The following is a 21,787-nucleotide window of genomic DNA, read 5'->3' on the forward strand; positions in this document are numbered from 1 at the left end:
GACCGACTGCTTTTTTCTGTCACTCAGTTCAATAGGAATGCAAATAAAACATACATGGACCACGTATAGTACAAATATTGTATTAAAAATATTAAAATGATATTTATAGAATACATTTGAGGACTACGGTTACTACTACGGTTTAACTGCCATATGTTGCCTGTGGTTATTGATTGTTATCGTCGCTCACTCATCTAAGATTGTTTACTAATAGTAATTAACTAACTAACAAGTAATCTCTAACGTATTAATCATATTTCCTAAAAAAATTCAATTTTAAAACCAGGATATTAACTTGGCAGTAAAAAAACTATTTTTTACATTAAATAAATTACTTCATTTAATTTTTTACAAGTCAATATTATATGCAAAACTCAATAAGTCACATATCATCCGTTCGCATACGGTAAGCCACAGCCTTTATAGCCTCCTTATCAGCCATATTCTGAAGAAACCTCCTCTCATAGCCATTCGACCGATCAACTCCATCCCACCTCACACCAGCATATAATCCATATCTATTCTCACAAATCTGTCTTTTCTCGACCACAACCACACTTTCTTTTTTACATTCGGCCGAGCGAGGAAATTTAAAAATTGGATCTTCCTCATGTAATTTTTGCATTAATTCTGCATTTAGGTCCGCATCGTCCCGAGATCTCGCCAAAGGTTTCTTCACTTCTTTCTTATTCACAATATTCTCGTTTAATCGATCAGATACTTGCTTTAATCTGTCATAACAATCAATACAAGTTACCCGAGTTCCCATAAAGAATATTTCGCCTTTATTTCTTCTTCACGTTTTTGCTTTTCGACGTTCTTTGCATTCTCAACTGCTTGGTCTCGTTTTTTCAAAGTTTTCCTATCTCTAAAAATAACGTGGGTTGGTGGGTCTTCGTTGATCTCTTCCTTGACTCTCCTGACAGGGGACATATCATTGTCGTCTTCAAATCGCCGTTTTTTCTTTTTTTCGGTATTAGAGTCTGTAATTTCGCTGTTCTCGACTTTTGTATCGGGAGGGATGTTTAATGGGGCAAACATTTCGGAATCCAGTTTTAAGGATTTCCATTTGTTTGGATTTGAATGATTAGATGGAAAATTGTCGGGTATTTCGACAATTTGGGGTTCATCGTCGTCACTTTGTTGAAATATTTCATTTTGAAATGCAGGTGGTACTATCTCATCATCGTCATGTATAGTTAGCCTGTTATATGAATGAATTATCATGTACTTTTGTCTTTTTGTGTTCACTTTTCTTTTTTTAGGTATTTTGGTATCAGATTTACTCATATATTTTTCTAAATACTGTTTTAGAGGTATTTCTGACATTCTAATAGAAACTAAACAACAAGATAAATTAGTTTCAAAATCATTTTATTATTTAAAATATATTAAACTATTCAAAATATAATTATTAGCAAAACAAGTTTTTGAAACTAGATTGAGTATTATTCAAATATCTAATATAAAATTTGACGAGTTACTCCGATTGGGTTTGACACGTTACGCCGTCATGAACATCTCATACGGACTCCAAATATGAATGGATTTCCGTATTGAATTTCATGAGCTTTCTAGCGTGGAACACCCGCACTTTAATAAAAATAAAACTTATAGAACAACAGTAACTAATTTTCGTCTCATTTCGGACTTAATTAGAATAATTAACTTACTTGTTTTTTTTGCTCTGGAAAAATTGTGTGGCTGGCACGAGTGAAGCCTTAGGAACCTAAGAGCCTCTGGATTTGCGGTTTTCTTGTTGTTGTTCTTGTTAAATATAAAAATATCAGATTATCAAAACAATTGATTAATAGGTGTGTTATTATTTTGTGGTTAAGTTAGGTTAAATGTGATTAATTTTGGTAAAAGCTTTTGTATCTCATTATGTGATCATTTAGTTGGTTTTTCTGTTTTAAAAATGAAGCCGGAAGTTCGGAATAAAGTTGTTCATAAATTGTTTCGGGACCCGGTTTTTGAATTTTTTCACTTTTTTTAAGCTGGTCAACAACCTAATTTTCCAATAATAACTTGTTTTACGTTTTTAAAACAATATTTTTTATAATCATTTTCTGTTTCTAAATTCCAGAAACCTTCTTTGACCAAATAATTTCTAAAACGTCGAAACGGAGATTTTATCGTTTTCCACTCTTCCATCTCCGTGTCCTTCCGATATGCTGTACTATCGTCTGATGTACTGTGATCGCTCAATCTATTATATAATTTTTGTTAAAAAACCTATAAGTCATTGCTTCTATCAAAACTGGACTCTGTTCTTCAACACACATCGTTCGTGCAGATTTTACTGCATTATATATAGCGAACACATCATTCCCATCCACACGAATTGCAGGGATTCCTATTCCCACAGCTCTTCCAGCTAAAAATTCAAAAGTATTTAAAATACCGATCCCATCTCCAGAGTACTGTTCATCACTGTGAGTTGAAATAGCGTATTCGTTGTTACGACTATATTTGTGTCAAAAAATGATAATAAACCATATAAAAACAACAGGTGATTTGAGTGTTGCAGCAAAATTTAATCCTGTGAATGCGTCCCCTTCTGAGGCTGCTCCTTCTCCAAAAAAAACGACAACACACGAATCTTGTTCTTCGAAAATTTTTTTAACATAAGCTTGTCCTACAGCTAAAATGAGTTTAATAATATTTAAATAGTATAAACCTTGAGGAATTTGTGTTCCTAATGGTGGAGAGTTATTAAAGATTTTGAGTTTTTTAGAATAATACATTGGGTTTTGCTGTCGTCCAATAGCGTGATCTTTTATATTTGATGCCGTCAAGTTCATAATTTCTTCAAGAGTATATCCTCGTTGAATCAATACTCCTAATTAAATAAGCCTTTAAAAATATTCCTAGTTCTCTATACTGTGCAGATATCAGATCTTTTGAACTTATTGCATCTGATATCGACACAAAGGCTTCTTCTCCATAATGTGTCACACAAAACGTGAGTCTTCCTTGTCTTTGAGATTCCAAAAGAATGTCGTCAATTATATTGAGCAAAAGCATGTTTTTAAACCAATTTGTCATTTTCTCGTAAGATATCTTAATCATTGTTAAAAATGTATTTCACTTTAGGAATTTGATTTGTATCTTCAATATTTCCGTCATTGTCAAGGACACGATAAGTCGGAATTTTTGATACCTCATTTGGGTGATAAAACTTGGGAGTGCTAACATAAGTTGATGTCCGTTTTAGAAAAATTTCCAAACATTTAGCAAAAGACTGAATCTAAAAACAATGTTATGTTACAGGCAATACCATGTTTATATTTTTTGTGGTTTTATAAAAGGGTGTGGCCAAATAATTTATTTTTCATATAGTGACTACTATTTTTAATATTAAATTTATTTTTTAGTAAATAAATAAGTATATTTATTTAATAAAATATATAATTGTTGCTGAGAAACCATTTTGTCAAAATACATATGGAAACACTTGCTAACGATAATTTACTTACATGCAATCTTCAAAATAAAGGCAAGTGTCAAAAATGCTCTTAAAAATAGAAAACAGTGAGATAATTGTCCCTTTAGAAAACCAAACAGAAAGCACTAACAATGTCTTTGAAACAGAAACAAAAAGTATTTCTTATTAAATCGAATTTCAGATACCATGGACGAGTTTTTTAAGAAAGAAGAATTAAAATATCCCCGGTAAATATTATATAAAAAAACTTATACTAGAATGTCAAAAGAATATTTACGTAGGCATTGCAGAGATATGAAGCTGTATACAACTCCATACTTAAACGACGTACTTTATCTCCATTACAAAGGTATTAGAACAACAAAATAAATATTCAGGATTTTCTCAAATAGAAAATTTGGACGAATATACAGGTCTAAGATGTCTTTGGCTAGAATCTAACGGAATTCAAAAAATTGAGAATTTAACAAATCAAATAGAATTGCGCTGTTTATTTATTCATCAAAATTTGATTAAACAAATCGAGAACTTGTCTCATCTTGTAAACTTATCACAACTAAACTTATCCAACAACATGATCAGCAAAATAGAAAATTTGGGTGAATCATGTAATCATTTGTAGAAACTCTTCCTAAACTCGAGACACTTCAGATATCTAACAACAAACTGGAGGAAAGAGAAGGCCTAGTTGGATTAAAAGACTGCGCTCATATATCCGTCCTCGATCTTTCTAATAATTACATTGAGGAAGACATTACTGACATATTATCCGCTATGAAATCTTTGGTAAATAAATCATGACTTGATAAATTAGAAAGTCCTATATTTGACGGGAAATCCAATAACTAAAAAACTTAAATATTACAGGAAACAGATGATTTATAATATTGTATTATTATTTATTTATTTTTAAAGAAAAACCTCACATATCTCGACGATAGGCCTGTTTTTCCGAGAGAAAGGGCATGTACTGAAGCATGGTAGTATTCATTACATTATTACTATTTTTATCCCAAATAATTATTAAATAGGTTTGCAGGAGGAGTGGAAGCAGAAACCAAAGAAAGAGAAGAATGGATTAATAAAGAAAACAGAAGGATCAAAGAAAGCGTTGATGGTTTAAATAATAATTATTTTCAGCTCTTGGACAATTAAGAAAAAAGTCGACAGCAATTAAGATTGAGAAAAAACTTCGGGAGGAGCACGACAGGGAAGGAAGGACTGGAGAATATCCTGTTGTTGATGTAGATTCGGTTTGCTGGTTAAGCGGAGAATATAAATTGATAAATCAAACTGAAATGAATATATGTATATAATTTAATTTTATTGTCTAGCAAAATACAAATATGATGAGAATCCAAATGATCAGAGTACAGAAGATGAAGGAATGCGTGAATCTAGAAGTAATCCTCAAAATAAATTTGATTCAGAAGGTTAGATATATTAAATCATATTTAAAAAGAAAATAAAAATATCTCCAATTTAAATGAAAATTGTCTATCCGACGTTGTGAGCGAAGACCATCTTTTATTCAAATTTGAAACAAGTATTTGACTGCAATATTGTTAAATAAAATATAATAGATAATGAGTTAAATATTGACAATAAAGTAAATGAACAAGAAAGAGAAATTGACGAAAATAGTGACACAAATCAGTTTCAGGATCAATCGGAATTATTAAATGAGGGTTATTTTAATTATTAGTTAAATATTGTAGACTTGATTGATTCAAATGGGTCACAAGGTATCTTTTATATTTGGAAAAATGTATTTTCAGGTTCAAAAAATAGTGAAAAAATTGAAGAACTTTTTATTTCAAAAGAACCAAAGTCAAAAACAAAAGGAATTTTTGGTCTTTTTTGTTAATTGATTTTTACAGAAAATTTTCCACAAGTTATGGATACAGATATGAAAGTTATTTTTGTATTTACTATTTAACAGCTTGTTTTAAATGCGTGTGCAAATGATGAAGATGAAGATTTAATTTCTCTTTTTGAAAATCCTACAGAAAGTGTTTCAAAAAAAGTAAACTTTTCAAACAAATAAATTAATTTGCAGAATAATCTTATAATAGAACTGGATCAGTCTGACGATAATAATTAATTATTAATATTAATAATTCCAAAGAATTGTTCGATTATTATTATTTGAAAAAATTTAAAAAATAAGAGAAGATGACTGTCCCCTCCGTGATTTACTCATCGACTTCCTAAAAAGTTTCCTGGCTGAGGACCAAGTCAGAATGATACAGGTACTCCTTGCTAGGACGGAATTATCGGTTCTTGTTGGATCGTCGTTCTCAAGGCGGTTAGAAACGAATTTTGACACTTCCAAAAGAGATTCTCTCTTGTCTCCACTGTTTTTCATCTACCTGAAAGCCGCCCTAAAAAATCTTAGAACTTTCTACAATAACTCTATTACCGAAAGTGTTTATGCTGACAATGTTGACTTTGCTTCGGACAACAAAGATGCTTGAATCGATCTTCTAAACAATTCCCAAATGACACTTAACAAATGGTTCCTCATAGTCAATACTTCTAAAACCGAATTCACTGAGATCAAACGCATGGACACTAAAGTTGGTAAAACTTGGAGGAATGTGAAGAAACTACGCTCTCTGCTCGGAGACAGTAAAGACATTACTTGTAGAAAGTTACTGCCCACCATGGCACTAAGTAGAATACGCAAAAAATGACTTCAAATCCGGCCTGCCAATTGGCAACTCAGGTCAAGGCTTTACAACGCCTTTGTGAAATCTTTCCTACTTTACAATTCCTCTACATGAGGAATCTCGAATACTGAACTGAAAACTATAGACTCCTTTCACCGCAAGCAGCTGCGCTTTCTACACAAACTTCACTGGCCATCTAAAATCAACAAACAGTAACTCTACAAACACTACAACGCTACACCGCTGTTTGCAGAAATTGTGACATGTCGCTGGAAACTAATCGGGCGCATCTTGAGACTGAGCCCAACCACTCCTGCTAATCTTGCAATGCACAAATACTTTATGGAGTATGGCGAAAAATATCGTAAAATACCGAGATCTACCCTTCCGGGGTTTTGTGAAAGGACTCAGCACCGGTAAGAAATTAAAAAACGAAGACGACCTGGATTCCCTACGGGCTCTCACCCACAACAAGAGAGCTAGACTAGGATGGTTCAGAAGATCGCATCGCTTGTTACACTTGTGAGATTATAACTTTGATTATGTTCCTACGTACAGTGTCTTAATAATAAGAGAAGATTCTTTATAAAGATTTATTGACTGTTTTCGTGAAAAATTGCAATTAAATTTTTTTGTCAAAGCCATGTTGATACTCGCAGCCACTTCTACAACGAGGAATACATCTCCCGATGTCATAAATATAGGCGGTAGTGAGATTTCTTACGACTACAAAGGTTTCGATTGATCGGGACAAAAAAATAATGTTCCAAGAGAGTTTAGTATTTTTTTTGATTTTCACAAATTCTGCCTTATTCGAAACATCCTCACGAAATACGGTCATTACTATTGGACACATATTTTATTCATTCACTCATTTTTCCCTGTTTTCTATGGGATGGTTTAACTTAAGAGGACTTATATTCGCATTAAAACGACAACACCTATGTACGGATTTACAACGAATTTTACAACAGTTTAGTTTAATTTTAAATCTCAACTACGGTATTTTAAATTTAAAGTTATAATAAAGTTGAGCTTCCTACCGTCTAAAACAGCCGAACTACAATAAAAAACTATAGAAAAGACTAACTAATGAACTTCCTACCTCGGGATTAATTTCGTGTCTTCTTTGGATCTTAAAATTGTGTGGCTGGTACAAGCTTTTTCGAGATCCATGGCTTTGCGAAAGTGGTATTTTATGTTATTCCTAGGGGCTACTGGTCATGGAAGACGATATTTTTGCACTATACACACAAAATTCCACGGAAGTGGTTTGTTAAAATAAACAATGATACTTTTGATTGTAAAAAAAGAAATAAGGGAACCAATGGGAGAAAGACCTGATTGTTGAAAAACCAAATTAATTTTTTATATTTAAAAATCTCTGTTTTACAAAACCCCTGTATTGGAGTACTTGGTACCGCAGCCAAAAGTTGGACTGTAGTGTGACTCGCTATGAAACATTGTTGTGTTAAACCAGTATAATTTAAAACGTCACTTTCAAACAAAACGTGCCAACTTCCGAACAATTTATTAATTACTCAACTCCACAGAAAGAGTAAAATAAATTTCATAAAGAAGCGAAAGATTAGTTATTGAACTGAAAAAGCTTTGTTAACTAAGATCTTTTATTCTGTAATAATTCATTAGCTTCTTCCAAAGATTTTGTAATTTTGGAAAGAGTACCAAAATCTATTTCTAAAGACTCAACGACGTTTGGAGAATTGTCAGAATTGGTTAAAAAGAAGTCAAGAAGACACGTCGGACGAAAGTTGTCCCTCAAACTACGACTAGCAATCTATTCCATTGTTAACTACTTATTAACCTCAACATTAAATCTCCATTTTAGAGAATTAAATTCTAAAGTTTTTGGTTCAAAAGATTTGAGATAGACTTCAAAATTCCGTTTATTTCTATCCAAAAAACTGACAATGTTGTCAATTCTTTCACTCTGAAGTCCAAAGTTTCCCAAAAGTAATTCAATTTTGTTTTTATCAGTCTAAACTAAAAAAACATAATAACGTTGAAGCGATAAAAATCAACAAGTAAATTGAGTAAAACAGAGCAATAGTTGTCGAGTTTATTTTCTATATTATCAAATCGGAATATCTATATACCCATGTCACAAGTCACATCTTTTTGAACTATAATTTGAGACAGTATTTCCATTAATTGAACAAATACTGAATCGTCTAGTTTCGAAATATACATAATGGCCTCATCTGTGGACAACATGACTTAAAAATAATTTAAAATTATATGAAACTCAAAAATTAAAAAAATTATATTTGTTTCATATCAAGAATAGAAAAAGTCGTATTTAATACATACCTTTGTTGTAACTCAAATCTGAAAAGACTTAAAACGTGAGCCGTTTCCAAATTGTCGGTTGAAGACTAAAACCTGGTGAAAATCCAGCTAGACACAGTTTTGTCGATAAATCAATAATTTTTTCACGTGTGAAAGTTAATAACAATTTTAACGTGATAATTATTATAATTTCAATAAATTGTTTCCTTGTAAAATGAGTTTTAATTAATATTTTGTGTTACACAATATAATGTAAAAATAAACAGAGGTACATTAATTAACAATACAGGAAATTATCATAATCGGCATTGTATAGAATTTAAATTAGAATTGTCTTTTTTTATAATACAGTTAATAAAATATATTTAAATGTAATGATTTTTAGAACCAAAATTAGTAAGTATTATTAAAATATTTCATTATAAAATTGGATATGTTAACTAATTAAACATACAAAATCAACGATTATCTGAAATTTCTAGTTTTTACCACCCGATTTAAAGAAATTTAAATTATTTTTATTCATAAACATAAAGAATCATAGTCAAGTTAGGTGTTATCAGTATTATTCCGAATCTATTATTTGAATCTCATTCTAAAAAAATCAAATAAGACATATACAGATATTTCAGAATCATCTGAAAATTCCATAGAGATCTGATTCAAGCAATACTCACACAATGGTGGCTTTAGTTTGATAGGTGCCCACGTGATATCCCTAGTAGGGTGGATATTCATTCTTTTAATAATTTTAATATATTTTTCCGTAGTCATACAGTGGCAAGAATCCATGATTATATTATTTTGTAGCGCACTTCGTTTAAATATTGTAGGGTTACCGTGCGTAATTGATTTTAGCAAAATGTTTTATTTTGATTAGAACTACCTTTGTTTGATACAAATTTGTGAATATTCTCAAATTTCTAACATCAATGTACACCAGATGTTTACTTTATTATTATCAAAGAAAAATTTCTGCAACATATTTAGAGGAGAGAGCTAATTTTAACTGAAAATATACTATTATGTCATAATAAACATAATTCGTTCATTAATATATCAGATTCAAATCGACGCACAGTTTTTTTAACTTATATTAATTTGAAAATGAAAATTTCAGAGTCATGTTAAGTAGCTGCTCTTTCGAATTGATTTCATGGCATATATCCTCTAATCATAGTATTTTACCTTGAACACTAAGGTACTTAATTATACATTTACAACCACTTGAGAAGTTATATTTAGTTTAATATTTTTAATATATAATAGATTCGTTATTATTTAGTATATCGTACCGTGCTAAAATAACTAAAAACAGTATGATTCATTTTTAGATTTATTTTTAACACATATTTTGCTATCGAATTGTTTTATCGGTAAAGTTAATGAGAATTTGATTAAAAATTGTTAGTCTTTATTAAAAAATAAAAAACACGTCTAAATCTAGTAATCGTGATTAAATTAATTAAAAACCTTGAAATTGATGTTTGAAAGCTAAATTATAATTTACTAAATCAAACATTCAGCCAGGAAGCAGAGATAGAAAAATGCAATGACTGGTATACGTCGATACTTTCGAGTTGGCGTGTGTTTGTGCACTGGACTAAACATCTGCTTCCCTCAAAGTATGAATTTTCTGGTGGCAAAAATGACTTATTATATCTTGTCTGGAACCCCACTTGTTCCGAATGTTTGCAAGAAGCGGAGTATTTTAAAAAGGAAATATAAAAAAGGATATCGGATCTATACCCGTCTCGGCAGTGACCCTGTGCGATTTTTCCGTCAAGAAAATCGGTTTTCTTGTCTAATTAGTACTCCTCTATATGACTGGAGAACTTCATTAAATAGCCAAAAATTTTAGTACAAAAATGTTTAGGTATGGGTATGTGAAATGGGAACGTTCGCAATAAATAATTTGAATCTTTTTTTAGATCTCCTGTTTGTAGTAATAAAGTGAACTGGAACATTGATGGATACACAGACCATATTCTTCAATAAGACACTGAATTATTTTATAGAGGATATTAATTGCTGCAAAAAATTAAATAAGAAAAGTTTTGGAAATATAAAATTGCATAACGCAGTCTAAACAGAAATAAACAAACGTAAAATTTAACTTAAGCTAGACTATTTAATTTAGATTCTCAGTCCCGATTATTGGAAATCTCTCTCCTCCTTTTAGGAGCCATCTCCCCGTCAGATAAATTTTCTATTTGTCTCATAGCTTTCTCAGGCGTGTCACGTCAGCATGCCACTTCTGAAAGCTGGCAAACAGCAGAGGTGTATTCTTCGACAGATACTCTCACTCCATGTCTGTGTTCAACTACCATGCTTTCTAGAGTTGGCGCAGTCTAATAGTATTAGTGATAGTCAATATCATAGATTTTATTAGAATTTAAATATAGAAGATTAGTGAGCCGCTAGCATAATTTGAAAAATATCATTTAAAATATCTATTTTATTTATCATATCATTGAACTAGATATTCCAAATAAATTTATTCAAAACATTTCGTTGTTGTTTTCCCTAACTTACAATAGGTACTCTAAGTATGAATGGGAGACTCAAACGCCAATGTGATGAGAAATTTGAAAGCCCAGCCAAGAGAGTCGCTACTCCCGAAGACTTTTCTATTCCCGAAATTACTTATATTGCACCAAATAAAGGTCCTTATTATGAAATAAATAAATTTCTCCACGATCTTCACATGCAATACTTAAAAAGAAAATGACATTCATTTTGTTTATAAATTGTTCTCTTTATACATATCTAATATATATTTGTACACGGGGGGAGTTCGCAGTAGGTTTGTAATGCTGATTGCCTCCTCCACTTGAGGACTCACAAAGACCCTTCCGCCGTTTTGGAGTGCTTCTTTGATCTCATTGATCCTTGTTTGAGAGGCGGTCTCTCTTATCTTTCGTTTGTTGTGATGGCCGCTAAGAATTATAAGTAGAAATGACTTTTGATTTATTCCGTTATAAGGCCGTTTTTCTGAAATGGGAAATATGTCGGGACTGGCAAAACAAGCAGGGCGTTTTTGGTTGTTATGACTGTATTAATAATGATAATAAATTTAGTACTAGTCTTGTTCAAGTTTTCTTTTAAAACCGTGCATTTTTATGTAGTGGAGGACCACAAAGGTAAGTTTAAATTCAAATAATCATTCATTATTTTTCAGAAAAAAATCTCATTAAAATTTAATTTTTGTATAAAAAAATCATTTTAAATTGTACAAATTGATTAAAGTTTAGAAGTTGCGAAAATTTACAAATATTTCTGGTAAAACGGAATTCTGGTAAAATTTATTTTATGACATCTTACATGAAATAGCTTCATTTTCTGATTAAGTATTTATATCGACAGGACAATTACACAATTGGAAAAATATTTTCTGATAATTACAATTTTTTTTCCTAGTTGTATTTTATTATTCCAAATGAAAACAAATTAATTACAATTACAGCTTTATGGCACAAAGTAGTCCCAATATTAAGAAAATAAGTAATAGCACTTTTTTCATTCTAATCAATAAATTAACATAAAAATCTATAAATTTGTGCGCAGTGGGGGATAGTGCATTAATTTTTTAGTGAAAAGTTGATTGCAGACAATATGAGTAAAAATAATAACCAAAACATAATTTGGTTCTAAATTTAGTCATTTATCAAGAATTAGTTTAGAAAATTATTTATTTAGTAATTTATAGAAATACGGTGTAATATTATACAAAAATAATCAAATTATAGAAAATAGGAGAACGTAACTACTTTCATTTCTTACGTAAAATAGTAAATTTGTGAAATTTTTTAAAATTCACCAATGTATATTGTCATTACAAAATTAGGTATACTACGCATTTGTCGCCGTTCTTCGGCTTGGGAATTCCGAAAACAAATTTGTATCTTAATCATACAAAATAGAATTTTAACCGCCTTATGGGGAAATTCTAATTTTTTAAAACTTTTTCTGTTCTTTCATAATTATAAATTTTGATAGGTCATAGCGCCTATAAAGTACAGCATGTTGCCCTTGTGTAAAGACGTATCTTTTATTGGCTTCTCTTAACTTCCATCATCACCTAGTTTCATAAAATATAAGATTCTTACTTTTAGGAAATGAAATTTTCGCCTTTATTTCATCATTTATTGCAATGATTTTAGTGAATCCAAATTCAACGTAAGAATCCGACAAAAGACGACAATTTTGTCAAACATAAGTAGAATGATAAGCCAGACTAACCAAATCAGGTTAATTTTAATGTTTTTGTTTATACTTAATTACACAATTAGTTTTAATCTTAATATATTTTTATTTTTTCCAAATTCCTAGGACCCACTAAAAAATTTTTTGGGATCACGGTTGAAAACAGCTGGTCTAGTAAGTCCTACCATCCGCATACTTTCACGCTTTGTTATGTAAACTTAAAAAACTGAAAACTTCAAAGAAAAAAACCTTAACTACTAACTATGTGGCTTACACATGCGTAGTTTAGGCACTTGCGTGCCTCGGCTATGCGCAAGTGCTCATACTAATAATCAATAGAAGAAAATAAGGAATAAAATTTGTAGTATACAAAAGAAACGTGTTAGTTGATAAAAAATGGAAATTAAGATTCGCCAGTCGTCACACCGCGGATAGCAAGCGAGTTACCTCGCAGGATTGCTATCGATACCCTCTGGTACAGCCAGCTGGTTTCCCTGGAGTCATTTGTCTTCTTTCCAATGAGCTTCCCGATTGACGAAAGAATCCTCATTTCCTCGGGCCCAATCACGTCCCTCGTCTTCACGGCGATTGGGACGAAGTGGTACGCGTCAGGAACCAACGTGTATTTCCTCCGTTTGTTTTCCTTGGCACGGCGAGACGCAAAGCAGACTGAGTAACGGTCACCGGTGCAAAGGTGTCCGCACAGATTTCATCTTATAAGAGAAACTTCCCCTCGCTGAATGGGAAGATTGTCATTTCGTCCGGACGCTTGCCATCTCCGCCATCAAGACCTTCAAAACCGAAGCATTAAAGCTCCATTTGACGACGTTGTTCAAACTGAGTGTCTTGGGGTACGTCCAGCGCTCAACCGGCAGAAAAGAGGGTAGAGTGGCAAAGTGGGATTCCGAGTTGTGGACAGGTTCCGAGTCGAACTGATTCATTATACAAGAGTAAATCGGTAGAGGATAGTTGGATGGAATTTAACAAGTCCCTGAGTGTGGTTGGGCGGGTGCGTTTATTTCAATTTGATCGGAGCTTGTTTTCAAAAATTCCACGATTTCTCTACACCGAATGGAACCCAAACATTTTTGAAATTTGAAAATGATCGTGAATGGCAAGACCAGATGCAGTCCAAACTTTGAAGGCAAAAAAATTCAGTCAGTTTGAAATGTTTCTGAGAGAAAAAAACAGAATTAATAAAATTTCTGGATGTCGATAGGTAAGATAGGTAGAGGGGCAGAAAGATGTCAATCCACGAGCGGACAATACCATTGAATCGTACAGGTAACATTGCACGAGTAAGTTTGTTTCGAAAGAAGTCAACATTGGTAATTTCTCGAAAGACTTCTAAATGATAGAATCCAGGTAAAACAAGTCGGGTTTCCGGAAACACGGGAATGAGCAAAGTAAATAGGTGAGAGGCAGATGGGGAAGAAAATAAGTGTATCAGGAACATTTAAATCATCAAATATTGTCAATATGGCGAAAGATGGCAAACATCATATACACTTATAGGCACTAAACCAACAAGGCTATTTTAGAACAATTATTTTTTGGATTACTTTTACGACTGTTTAAACAAATAGATTATGAGTAAATTTTGATGAATATATTTCCTATATCAAAAAACTGATTCCTTACTAAGGTGACAGCACAACCAATATGATATATTAATCAAAGTCAAAAATTATTACTAGCACTACGCCGTCATGAAAAAGAATGTGCAACACAATAGGTCAGAACTCTGGACATTTTGCTCCATTTTGTTCGATTCCAAGCCGCGTCGGTTAACATTTCGAGATCCTCTCTCCATCTTTAAGATTCCTTTTAAATGATTTTATAGTCCTTATTACAACTTGCAATTTTATCGTTGGTTACCCCATAAAGCTTTGTGCGCGAGGGTATCTATATTCATTTTAATTATTAAAGCAATCTCGCGGAATCAAAAAGTTAATTAAGATTCCATATTCATTTTAATGACGTGCTAAAAATGAATAAACTTTTAATAATTTATATTTTTAGTAATTTGCATTATAAAAATTTTTTGGAATGAATAAAAGTATAACGATTAGGTCTCATAAATGTTTTCGTTGATAACTATAAAAGAAGCAAATTATTTGCTCATTTTCGGCATCTGCATATTATGCGGTTATTTTGGAAGATTTGTCCCCGCTGGAACGCCAAGATTTGCATTTTATGGAATATTAGGAGGGCTTGGAATAATAGCATCATCTCAAATCTATTTCTTTGTAATAAGCACTATGTTTATTGGTAATTATCTCATTCTAAAGAGAGCCAAACAAAAGTACTATTAGTAATATATATTCAGATATTTAACATTAGCAAGTTTTCTGTGGTCGTTCTCTGTGGTGGGTGTGCTTAGATTTGCCATTGCCCTCGGTCTGTGCGAGTACTCTGAGTTTGGGAATGTGGCCCTCCTGTTGACTACTCTTCGTGTAGAGAATGGTCTTTACTTTCTAGGTCATTTCCTCTGCCTTTGAAATTTCTGACTTGGCTAAACTTGTCGGTAAAAAATCGCAATCTCAGTATTGGCGAATACAGCGAAAGTCTGACATGAAAATCGACTGTTTGGATGTTCTCGAACCTAACAGATTTAGCCAGAATTTTGTTTCGTTGGATTTTTGGAAACTTTTGAGCTACACATTTTCACTAATTGGGTTATTCAGTGGTATGTTTTATCACTTTATGTATTAAAGGACCGTTTTATACCTACCGGTGTTTCTGTCATATGATTCACCGAGTTGACTACTCTCAAATATCCTTAAAAACACATTTTTATCCCAGAGTGAAGACAGTCTGTATTAGTATACTACTTTATATAATTCTAAACCACATATTCCCTCAGCAGGTAAACGTTAAAATTGTAATTTTAGTTTATGGTCAGTCAAAATTTTCTAGAATCTTCTTTTGCTTATAAATTTGTGTATATAAACCTAGTTTTCACATGTTTTCGATTACAATTTTACATAGGATGGACTATTGCTGAACTGGCATGTGTAATGTGTGGCCTTGGAGCTTATCCGACGAGGAGTGTCCCCAGGAATGGTCATGGTCCCACTAAGTTTGATGAGACGGAGGGACCGATCAATTTCGAGACTATAGAGAGCCTGGATATTTGGAAATGTGAGACAGTCTCCACAGTTAAGGAAGCATTGGTTGTTTGGAATAAGACAGTTCAGTGGTGGCTGGTGTATGTTGTGTATTCTCGTGTTAAATTGTATTTTTTAATGTTCTATTGCCAGTCAACGGCGTTTTTTGACTGCACTTGTCAGCTGTTTTTGGCATGGAGTTCATTCTGGTTATTATTTGTCGATGCTTTATTCCCCACTATGTGTTTTGGTGGAGATTTTTACTGTCCCTCTGCTTCTGGAAATCGTGCCCAAATCGTTAAATTGGGTGGTCTATTGGTTTGTTGTGCTGTTTTTTGTATTTAGTTTACTTTGGATTAATCGGATTTGCCAATTTAGTTTCATGTCAGTCGCCTTTAGTTTACTTGAATATCACCATATTCTTACTGTGTGGAGCTCTATGTATTTTTTTGCCCCGATTTTGTTGGGAATTTTATTGATTCAGGGAATTCTGATAAGAATGTTCAAAAAATTATTAAAATGAGAAATTAGGTGTCACCTTCTAATTATCTTTATATAAATTTAAAATTGTCATTTCGGTTCATTATTTTAGATTTAACTATTTTTAATAATTTGATTGTTTTAAAATTCATTGATGTTTGCCTTCCTATTAACGTTGAAAACCTAGGTAGATTTTATTCAGATGCTGAGTGTTTTTTGCCTTCTTTTTTAAGCCAACTTTTCCAATTCTTAACTTATTTGTGCGAATGGTCTTTTTCTGTTGTCATCTCACCTCAATATACGTCAATATTTCTCATTTCGGATTGCGATCTGATTTGTTCGATCCGCCAATATGTCCTTGAATTCAATCTTAGATAATTGTACTATTTGATAATAACTACAAGTTAATTAATTAAAAGCTTCATGGGCGGGAAGCCGACGCGATCGAGAAAGAATTAGAGCGTACTATCGCAAGGGATATCCGCTCGAAAAACCATCTCGATTCGCGGGCGTCGCCTGTGATAGCAGACATGCGGGACCCGATCTCCTGAACGAAGCTGATTGCCTTACTGCCCAAGGAACCGGAAGTCTCAACCGCGAATGGAAGGAATTGGAACTTCTCCGTAAGTGAGGAGTACTTCCGCATCTTTTTGCATTCCGCGGTTGTGACAATAGATCCAGGAGCGGAGGCGGACATCAGCAGGTTCTGAGGCAAGTTCAGTTAGAATGTTCTTGAGGAGGACCTTAAAAATTCGATTTATTGGCTTAATTCTAATAGAGTCATCTCAAAAAATAATCATTTAAAAGTCAAATTGCTATTCTATTAATATCATTCAAAATATGTATATTATATTAATATTGATAGCTTTTACAAGGAATAAAAGAAATATTTATTTTTATTATAATAGAATAATTTATTTTTATAAATAATATTTTTTCAATCAATTCTATCAAACATTTTTTTGTTGTCCTACAAGATGCCTCAGAGTTTTACAAATCCTCTGCAAAGATTACGAAAAAATCGAACAAACTGTAAACTTTTGAATTAATTGTATGCAGCAAATGGAGATATCGATATGAGAACATCAACACTGCGTACAACCAACAACCCCTTCCCTCATGCATTCAACAAGTAAAAACAGTCCCTTCACAATCATCCTTACAGGAATCAACGTGGAAGAAGCAACAAAAATAGCAGAGGTAATTCAGTCAATTCTTTTTATTCAAAATAGGAGGATTCCGGAACAACGAATCGACGTTTGGACTCAGTGAGTTCAGATCAAACTTCGAAAATGCGGAGAAACGTCGCCTCGAAGATCCCCACTGGAAGCAAGTTGTAACAAACTTGATAACCAAACGATACAACCCAACTTCAAATTATTTGGATTTATCACACTTATCATCTGATCCCGGTTATTAATTCTTCTGAATGAAGTCAGATCTCACAAATGCCCAACTGACAGTAAACATATCACTACAGGGCGACGTTGGAGCAATTTTCAAAGTAGTAATGCAAGTCGTAAAGGATGTATGGACTAATCATGACCAAAATTCTATTTAGCCTACAATCTTAAGTCTAAGTGGAAATGTCATCAACAATCTTGGCCCAATATCCCATTTTTTACGAAGATTCAAGAACTTGACCAAGCTCAACCTTGCAGACAACAATGTAAGAATTCATTTTGGACACGGAAATGCCGTGTTGTGTTTGTAGTTACACCTGAAATGCAGGCGTTTGCTTTAAAATAGTCTTATTTAAACTCGAGAAATAATTATTTTGATATTAGGGTGGTTTGGGGGCTTTTTTGTGATTAAATTAATTATTTTAGATCGACAACGTGTCTCAAGTGAGGAGATTGTCATTCCTCAAGTTGGATGAGTTACTGTTGAGGAATAACCCACTCTCGGAGTTGATCAGAGACAACTACGTCGGGTTGGTACTTTTTCCCGAATCGTAGAGTTCTCCGACGAATTTTTCCAACATTGAAAATACTGGTTTTTAAGTTGTATGTAATTTTAGGATAACTCCGAATTGCCCGTAGAGAGGAGTCTTGAAGTCAAAGTTACGAGGCCTTTGCCCGAATCACGAGTTTGCTGATTATAGTCATTTCCAGTTCACATGCTGTAGTAATACAGAATTGGCGAAGTCTGTCGGGAATTTCATTAATCAGTCGCTCGAATTTTGTTAACTTGTTAGATATTTCTCGTTTTTTGATGCTGGAAATATCACAGCGTTGAGAGAGGCATATCATAGTGACGCAATACTTACTTTTTCTGCCAATTCTTACCGTTGCCATGGGTTTTGTTGGTTTGGGTGATTATGTTAGTTTGATGCCGGATGTATATATATCGAATAGTCGGAATATGAAATTCTTTTCTGCCGACGATCGTATTGTCATATTTTAAGAGCTTTAAGGCCGTAAAGACAAAGTCACGTTCGTCGGAAGATCTGAAATTGGAAATTTTCTTCAGAAACTTCCAATTTCTAAGCACAATGCTGTCACATTTGACCTGAACTTGGAATCGGTTTATTGCTTCCGTCATAAACATTAGACTGGGTTTGCACTCTTCACTGTTTCTGGTGATGTTTATGATAGTATGTCCCTCTTTTATTACTTCTAGTTGCCTCGGAGGTATCATTTCTGTTCATTCGGACGTACTGTGTTGTGCCTAATATGGTCAATAACGGGTTGATTGACGTGTTGATAGTGCCAGATTCTTCATTATAAACGAGCAGATAAGTATTTGTAAGGCGCCGCAAAAGAAAGTTGTGAAGAACGTGGTTTGGCGTGATGTGGTTTTAGTGAGTAGCCTTCCACGACACCCAATGTATCTCGAGATTTACAGAATTTGTCGAGAAGTGAATTGGAAATGGTTACTACCTTCTCTAAGAATACGGGAATGGTTGTTCGGTATGCACTTGAGTACGAGTTTGTGAGTAATCGGTAGTTGTCTGATTGGGAATAAGTGGGATGTGACACGTGCATTGTATGATTTTAATCAACTTAAGGTTGGTTTTTGGATGCCTTATTTTAGGCCGATAATTTAATTCCGAGTGATGCTTTTATTAGCTAATATTTTTTGTTCATTTACTTTTGCAATGTTTAACTATTTCTTTTTTTATTTGTTTTTAATTTGAAATTGAGTTTCGTCTAATAAATTGACCAATCAGAATTAATTTAGGCTAAGCTAGTTTTACGTATCTATACATTTTTTGTTGTTTAGAAAGATGTTCGAATTTCTCCACATATCAAGAAAGAAAATTTAGAAAAACTTTTTTGATTGGCAATTTCATATCGAAATTCGCTGACTCTCACGAGGTAAAGCCTTTGAATTAAAAGAAGTAAAATTACTTCTTCATGAATATAATCATGATTTTCACAATATTTGAAATCACATAAATTTATACAGATGCTGGCTTATTTGACCGACATTTTTATTCACATGAATAATTTGAGTTAATCTTTTCAAGATACAGATGTTAACATACTCAACTGGCTGCATTCAAAAATAAATCATCTCTTCAGCGTCGGCGAATAGAAACATAAAATCTCACGACTTTTTTAATCTAAGTAAAGGTGGTCGACAATTCAATGAATCTTACTCTTTGTAAAGAAATTATGTCTCATTTAGAAGTATTGCCTACATCTTTTGTGAAATATATTGTAACAGATCTAAATATTTCGAATAACGTATCTCAATTGCACTATGTCTAAAATACAAGCAGAGCATACAGATAATCTGCCAATCATGTCCTTTAATGTAAGAGGCCTCAAACCGACCTGGAAACAGCAAACATTATGCTATGACATGATGAGATACAGAATTTCGGTTGGCTGTCTGCAAGAAACCAAAGTGACGCTGCCACTCAATACGCAGCGCGGCATCGTTGAGCTGACCCTCAGGCTCTCGACAATTCCCTTAGCCACCCAATTGCTTACTTTTTTCTTTCTTTCTTTTCAGTGACGCTTGACATTGACCAAGCCTATGGTGATTATCGCCTAATTCTACTACCTCCTGAATGCAGACACTACAGGCAAGGATTCGTGACACAAGTCTCTTTCCTTGCGTTTTCACCGATCCTGGAGGGTCACCGACCGAATATCAGTACAGCAAATAGGCGACGGGTCAGAACGCTTTCCATCATGAATGTCTATGCCCCTCACAGCGGCAGGATCGCCAAGAACACTAACGAACTTTACTTCTTCTACGATGAACTAGCTAGGACACTCATCAGTCTGGAAGACTCGTCCAAATTAATTATCGCAGGAGACTGGAACGCCAAAGCAAATATCCGCTCCGGGATCGAACAGTTCATCAGTGCATATGGTCGCGAGTACAGGAATTATCCCGGCACTCCTGGCCCATTTCTGCGAGACCTTCTCTCTATTTCTTTGTAACACGGCCTTCTGTCCTCTTTGTAACACATCGGAAAGCATACAAATAAATCCCAGGGGGAAAGACGTCTATGGACTTTCCGGTGAGAAAAAGATCTCAAACTCAGAATCGAAAATAAGTACGACCGTAGCAAAAAATCTGCACTAAAGAACAAACGTGTCAGAATACAACGACGCATCAAGAAATTGAACCGCCAGCACGGTCTGTATACCATGGAGTCTTTTGTAAGGGAAATCGAAGAACTCAAGGACGGCGCACAAATGTTCTAGGCCATGCAACTACTTAATAGAAGAACACACAGTAAACTCAAAATCTTCGATGGCATGGGAAAAATTATTCGCGACCCCACTATTCAAGTCGAATTAAATTGATAATCATTTCGAAAATCAATTCAAGCTAACCATCAAGGACATTCCACCTTTTACAGACACATCCGTACATTTCGACTAGCCCATCACAGTGGAGGAAGTCTCCGAGTTGCTAACAGACTTAAGAACTGTCAGCCCGTTGGACCAGACCACATCAATGCAAAGCTGATTAAGTCGCTTATGGACAAAATTAAATGGATTTGGAGTCCATTTTCGTATAATCCGAAAATTATGTCAGATGATTCTGAACTTAAAAAAGGTCTGATTGATCATCAAACAAACAATGGACCCAAAACAGAGTTTTACAGTTGTAAATTAGAGGTGTTTTGGATTTCAGTAGTGAACATGTATTCAGAATTATCTCAAAAGACTTTGTATAAAATTCAATTTGTACTTATGCGATTCAGGATTCACCTCTCTTTTGGCAATTAAAACTAAATACAGAAATTGCCTTAATCCTGAACATGACATTCGTATTGCGAGTAGCAACAAAATTTCAAGATTTGACGAAATCATTCAAAATAAAAAAGAACAAAGAAGTCATTAATTGTTTACTTTTGTTCTCTTTCTTGTGTTACTGTATACCTTTGTTAATTTAAACTATATTGTGTAATAATATAGATAGAAAATGTTCTTGGGATTCGAGAGTTTGTAAAAAAAATATTGAGGGGTGCGAGCTCTAAAAAGGATGGAAACCCCTGATGTAGATAATATTTCATTATAAAATTCGCGTCACGCTTCATCAAGATAATCAATCTATTTGTTCTGAACAAGAAAACTAATTAGCGATAAACC

The 21,787-nt window shown here is 33.4% G+C and overlaps 1 protein-coding gene, 2 long non-coding RNA genes and 1 pseudogene across 3 annotated transcripts; 3 read left to right on the plus strand and 1 right to left on the minus strand.

Moving 5' to 3' along the window:
• Positions 1-753: 753 nt before the first annotated feature.
• Positions 754-2,833, minus strand: LOC115228734. The gene is made up of 4 exons (XM_029799250.1): positions 2,681-2,833; positions 2,497-2,644; positions 2,405-2,466; positions 754-1,340 (listed from the first exon to the last, which is right to left on the minus strand). Exons 1-4 carry the CDS (start codon positions 2,802-2,804, stop codon positions 754-756), a joined length of 921 nt encoding a protein of 306 aa, XP_029655110.1. The 5' UTR covers positions 2,805-2,833.
• Positions 2,834-3,634: 801 nt separating this feature from the next.
• Positions 3,635-4,854, plus strand: LOC118761241 (annotated as a pseudogene).
• A 53-nt stretch (positions 4,855-4,907) lies between these two features.
• Positions 4,908-5,286, plus strand: LOC115228759. Its single transcript, XR_004997240.1, has 4 exons — positions 4,908-4,994; positions 5,032-5,136; positions 5,167-5,193; positions 5,227-5,286. It is a non-coding gene; the product is annotated as an uncharacterized LOC115228759 (long non-coding RNA).
• Positions 5,287-17,305: 12,019 nt separating this feature from the next.
• Positions 17,306-17,618, plus strand: LOC115228767. Its single transcript, XR_003883253.2, has 3 exons — positions 17,306-17,358; positions 17,392-17,426; positions 17,459-17,618. It is a non-coding gene; the product is annotated as an uncharacterized LOC115228767 (long non-coding RNA).
• The last annotated feature ends 4,169 nt before the right edge of the window (positions 17,619-21,787 follow it).

The sequence above is a fragment of the Octopus sinensis genome, unplaced genomic scaffold, assembly GCF_006345805.1.
Source record: "Octopus sinensis unplaced genomic scaffold, ASM634580v1 Contig10964, whole genome shotgun sequence".
In the NCBI taxonomy this organism is placed as follows: Eukaryota; Metazoa; Mollusca; class Cephalopoda; order Octopoda; family Octopodidae; genus Octopus; species Octopus sinensis.

Bases quoted from the DNA above. Each gene is read 5' to 3' on its own strand.
- LOC115228734 (XM_029799250.1), bottom strand. From the start codon at position 2,804: ATGAACTTGACGGCATCAAATATAAAAGATCACGCTATTGGACGACAG. The intron at 2,467-2,496 runs GTTTATTATCAT...ACACAAATATAG, and splicing joins TCACCTGTTGTTTTTATATG to TCGTAACAACGAATACGCTA. The intron at 1,341-2,404 runs GTATTTTAAATA...CTTGTTGTTTAG, and splicing joins GTACTCTGGAGATGGGATCG to TTTCTATTAGAATGTCAGAA.